Source organism: Ammodytes marinus (assembly GCF_949987685.1).
Source record: "Ammodytes marinus genome assembly, chromosome: 6".
Classification (NCBI taxonomy): Eukaryota; Metazoa; Chordata; class Actinopteri; order Uranoscopiformes; family Ammodytidae; genus Ammodytes; species Ammodytes marinus.
In genome coordinates this window covers 962,088-967,087 of record NC_137235.1, presented here as the reverse complement: position 1 = coordinate 967,087, position 5,000 = coordinate 962,088, and the positions used below count along the sequence as shown (strand labels likewise).

Sequence of the window (5,000 nt, the reverse complement as noted above, 5' to 3'; positions counted from 1 at the left end):
TGTGTGTGTGTGTGTGTGTGTGTGTGTGTTTGTTTGCTCAGGTTGTGTGTGTGTGTGTGTGTTTGTGTGTGTGTGTTTGTTTGCTCAGGTTGTGTGTGTGTGTGTGTGTGTGTTTGTGTTTGTTTGTTTGTTAGGATTTTTAAGTGCATTAAAGGTGGAGTCAGTGATTCTGGAGAACGCTTGTTGTCAAAATCAGTGAATATCTCCTGATGATCCGTTACTTGTTACTAACGACACTGTACTGTATTGCATTTCTGATTCGGTCCATCAATCTGTTCAGAACCTACAGAGCTCTTTTAACACTCTGCAGGACTGTCTAGTGGACCTCAGGCTTGTTCTAAATACAGACAAAACAAAATATATGTGTTTCTCCAGAGCAAAAACTATACATTTTAATGATCTTAATATTCATACAAATAATGGATCTCAAATTGAAAGAGTCACTGAATATAAGTATCTCGGCATCTGGATAGATGAAAAAGTATCTTTTACATTTCACATAAAAAATCTTGTCTGTCGTCTGCGACAAAAGATTGGATATTTTTATAGGAATAAAGCTACCTTCCCGTTGTTCAGTAGGAAAAGGATTATTGAGGCAGTTTTCATGTCTGTCCTTGATTATGGTGATGTGGTTTACCGGCATGCATCTCATTCATGTCTTAAACTCCTAGACTCAGTTTTTCACTCTGCTTTAAGGTTCATCACAGGAGATGCTTATGACACACACCATTGTGTTTTATATGAAAAGGTTGGGTGGTCCTCCCTTAAAGAGAGACGTGACGCACATTGGCATATTTTTATATATAAAGCCCTGACCGGAAAGCTACCACTCTATTTGACAACAATGCTGCATATTTCAGATGGGCTTTATCAAACCCGCTCAACTGAAATGCTCATGTTATATGTTCCATACGCCCGGTCTGACCTTGGTAAAACTGCTTTTAGCCACAGTGCCCCTGACTCCTGGAACAGCCTACAACATCAAATTAAAATAAATACACTCATAACTGTTAACCAATTTAAAGTTATTATTTTGAATCAGCCCCTCTACACTTGTAACTGTTTTAATCAGGCTATTGTTCTGCTTTATTCAATTGATCTGAATGTTTTAGTTGTTGTTGTCTCTTTGTAAAGCTTGTTGTGTATTCTCATTGTATATTGTGTATCTGTACTAACTCGACGTCATTGTAAAAGAGGGTCACCCCTCAATTGATCTTTCCAGAATAAATAAAGGAAAATGACTTGTGCGCAGAAAAAAATACAATGTTAAAGAGGACCTATGATGCTTTTTGACTTTTATGACCTATAAACGTTGTTATGATGATTCATAGTCATGCTTAACCATACTAAATTATCAAATAATGACTTACATGCATTTTGACGTATTCCCTGCTGACCGTCTGGGGTGTCTGTGCAGAGCACTAAACACTATTCTAGCCAGTCGAGAAGTCACGTGTTCAGAGCGGTCTAACCCTTTGTAACCGTGTGACGTCGCATGTAACCTTGGGTCGTCACCACGCGGATGTTTCCATGTATAGTAATGCTGTCACTTCCTTGCTCGCGTCTGCCTCGCGCCCTTATAGGTCCATGCTCGCGCTTCCTGCCACTGAAAGTGTTCCGGAAGGAAGGTAACCAATCACAACGGAGTGGGGTTTACAGGAGGGGGCGGGGGGGAGCGGAGATTGCCGAAGCACAGGCATGCTGGATCGCCAAAATAAGAGAAAGAGCTTCCCGAAAATCTACATAGTTTTTTGTGATGTGATTCGTGTCAGGTTGCTCTATAGCAGTGTAAAACAAGAAATTAAGACCAGAAAAGTAGTATAATAGGTCCTCTTTAATAAACAGCCTAGGCTCTGTAAACTGGTATGTAAACAAAGGGGGGCCTCCGATAGCAACATGCCCCTTTACAGAGCCTAGGCTGTGTATCAACACCAGATGTTTTTTCAGCACATAAACAGTAGGCCTACTGGGAGATATTTGCTTATTTTTTTACAAAAAGTGATTTTGACAACAAGCGTTCTCCAGAATCACTGACTACACCTTTAATATGCACTGTTCCCATTTTAAATAACTAAAATCTCCATCTCCCTCTCTCTCCTCCCTCCCTCTCCCTCCCCTCCCTCTCCCTCCCCCTCTCTCTCTATGACATAATATAACAACATATCATAACAAACAGATGTACATAATATCTAATGTATAATATGATATGGACAAGAAGAATGATTTATTTACAGATTTTCTCTCCCTCTTCCCCCCTCTCTCCCTCTCTCCCTCTCCTCCATCTCCCTCTCTCCCCCCTCCCCCTCCCTCCTTCCCTCCCTCCCTCCCTCTCTCCCTCTCCCCTTCCCTCCCTCTCTCCATCTCCCCCCCCTCCTCCCCCTCTCTCTCCCTCCCCCCCCCCCCTCCTCCCCCTCTCTCCCCCCCCTCCCCCCCTCCCAGGGAGCTGTGGTTCAAAGACGTGCCCGGCTTCCAGACAGAACAGATTCGTAAGAGGCTTCACCGTCGCAGGAGAACAGTGGTGGTGTTGATCCTGGTTCTGGTGGCGTACATCCTCTGCTGGGCGCCTTACTACGGCTTTGCTTTGCTCCGCGACTTTTACCCGACGCTCATCTCACGGGAGAGAAATTCCCTGGTTGCTTTCTACATAATCGAATGTCTCGCGATGAGCAACGGAGTCATAAATACCTTGTGTTTTATGAGTGTACGGAAGAATAGGAAGAGGCTGAAAAAGGCCGGTAAGTTCCCCCTGAAATTGGTCAGTTTCGTGGCTGCGAAATCGGTGTATGAAGGGGAGCCACGGACGTCCTCGCTAAGGGTGACAGAAGATTTGCATGGAGCCCGGATGAGATGAAAATAAACAAGATTTTTTTTTTTAGGATAATTTAAAAAAAAAAAGCTGCTCCGAGGAATGTTGAGTTTGTGTTAATTCTAGCGCCCCCCTTTGGACAAAAAAGCGGTAGTGTTTTTACCACGCCAGCTGTTGTTCCTGGGTGAAGGTTAGCCATGACAAAGGCATTAAAGGTCTCATATTATACCCTTTTCTGTCAATATTATATGTTCTTAGAGGTCCCTAATACGTTTTTCTTTAGTTGTTTGCTGAAAAAAACGTTCAGATCATTTATTGTAGTATGCCTCTATACCCTGATTTTCAGCTAATCTCACGATGGCCTATTTTTGAAACCGAGCTGCAGCTCCCCTCGTAAATATACAATCTATGAGCTCCCCCCGCCCCTGTCTGGAAGCGAAGCCATTGGCGTCTGCCCATAGGTCCATAGCTTGCCGTGCCGTTAGTGCTAGTAACGCAGGAGCCCACCCGCACTTTGAACAGTTTGACATGACCGATCCTTGTCTACATGAAAGACTATGTTCATACAGATGCACTGACAGCCACAAGCTAATGGAAACGGCATGTTCACAATAAAAATGCAGCAAAAGATGGAGGCTATACTGCGAAGCTACTCGGGGGCTAACGGTTAAAAATAACACTAAAATCAGTGAATAAATTAGCTTCATAGTTTGACTCAGACCATTACCTTCCAATGCTTTGTCTTGCTAAGAACGAGGCATTGTCAGACTGCTGTGGGGAATATAAACAGCGTGTTATGAGCAAAAGATCAATGCTTTTCCCGAAGCTAGCTCGGAAGCTAACGGCAACAATTTGACTGTTTCATAAATATTCAAAAGTTCTTCGTAGATACTTTAAAATGTACAGATATGGTGCTGCAGCTGAGAGGTAGAGTCAGTGATTTTTGAGATGTATTGTTGTCAATACACAGCCCAGGCTCTGTAAACCGGTATGTAAACAAGTTAGGCCCACCATAGCTAGCAACATGCTCGTTTACAGAGCCTAGGCTGTGTATTAACACTGGATTTTTTTCCAGCACACACACACACACAGTACAGACAGGTAGCGGATCATGAGGAGATATTCACTGATTTTCACAAAAAGTGGTTTTGACAACAAGCGTTCTCCAGAATCACTGACTACACCTTTAAGTTTTGAACAGTAACAATGTAAATAAATTATAGCAAAATGATGAGGAAGTCTTTATCGAATGTGACTTTATCAATCTGTCGCCTTTTCACTTTGTATTCGTCTGTATCTTATATCATCGTAAATGTTCAATAATGTTTTTTGCATTTAAAGAATAAAATATCAAACACCACTTTAACTAAAAGGAAAGTTGTTTGGTCTATCTATCTATCTATCTATCTATCTATCTATCTATCTATCTATCTGTCTATCTGTCTATCCATCTTTCTATCTATCTATCCAGCCATCTATCTATCTATCCATCCATCCATCTTTCTATCTATCTATCCAGCCATCTATCTATCTATCTATCCATCTTTCTATCTTTCTATCCATCCATCTATCTATCTATCTATCTATCCATCCATCTTTCTATCCATCCATCTATCTATCTAGATTCTAGTATGTATTTGTTTAGGAAGTGAGTGAAAGAGAGAAGGCAGGATGCATGGCCATGAGGTAATGTATTTATATGTGACTATGTCAGATGAATAATGGTGATATGACCACGGTGAAGCAAAGTAAACTGTGATTTAGTAGCGTTCATAAACACAGGGCTTTTCCAGTCTGCCTGCTGTAAAACGTTTGGTCTGAGTTGGCGGGGATTCAGACCAGAGCAAAGGCATTAAGAAAAACTATATAAAAATAGCATTCTTTGCACTGATGGTCTGGTTTGCTGTTACATGTAATATATGATCATCAGAGTGAAAAATGAGACTGTTTCAGAAATATTTAAAAGTTCCTCATAGGAGGTACAAATCCATTTTCTCAACATTATGAAATCAATACAAGATACACGTTTTTTTCATCGGATGTGTTTAAAACAACGAAAGATAATCAGACCAACATACACAGTAAAATGATCACAAATCTACTTAAAGCTGGGGTATATGATTTCTGATTGGTCAAAGTTAACATGAGCTGTACACTTTGACCAATCAGAGCGAGGCTCCGATTCTCTGTTCTT

General features: G+C 41.3%; 1 protein-coding gene across 1 annotated transcript in view; it reads left to right on the top strand.

Annotated features, from left to right (window-relative positions):
* prokr1a (prokineticin receptor 1a) overlaps nt 1–2,851 on the top strand; it is a gene marked incomplete at both ends in the record, with an annotated part of 9,509 nt that extends 6,658 nt beyond the window's left edge. Inside the window, one exon of the mRNA XM_080029848.1 lies at nt 2,440–2,851. Coding sequence (XP_079885974.1) covers nt 2,440–2,851 — 412 coding nt within the window. The remainder of the gene's footprint in view (nt 1–2,439) is intronic.
* Nucleotides 2,852–5,000: the final 2,149 nt, after the last annotated feature.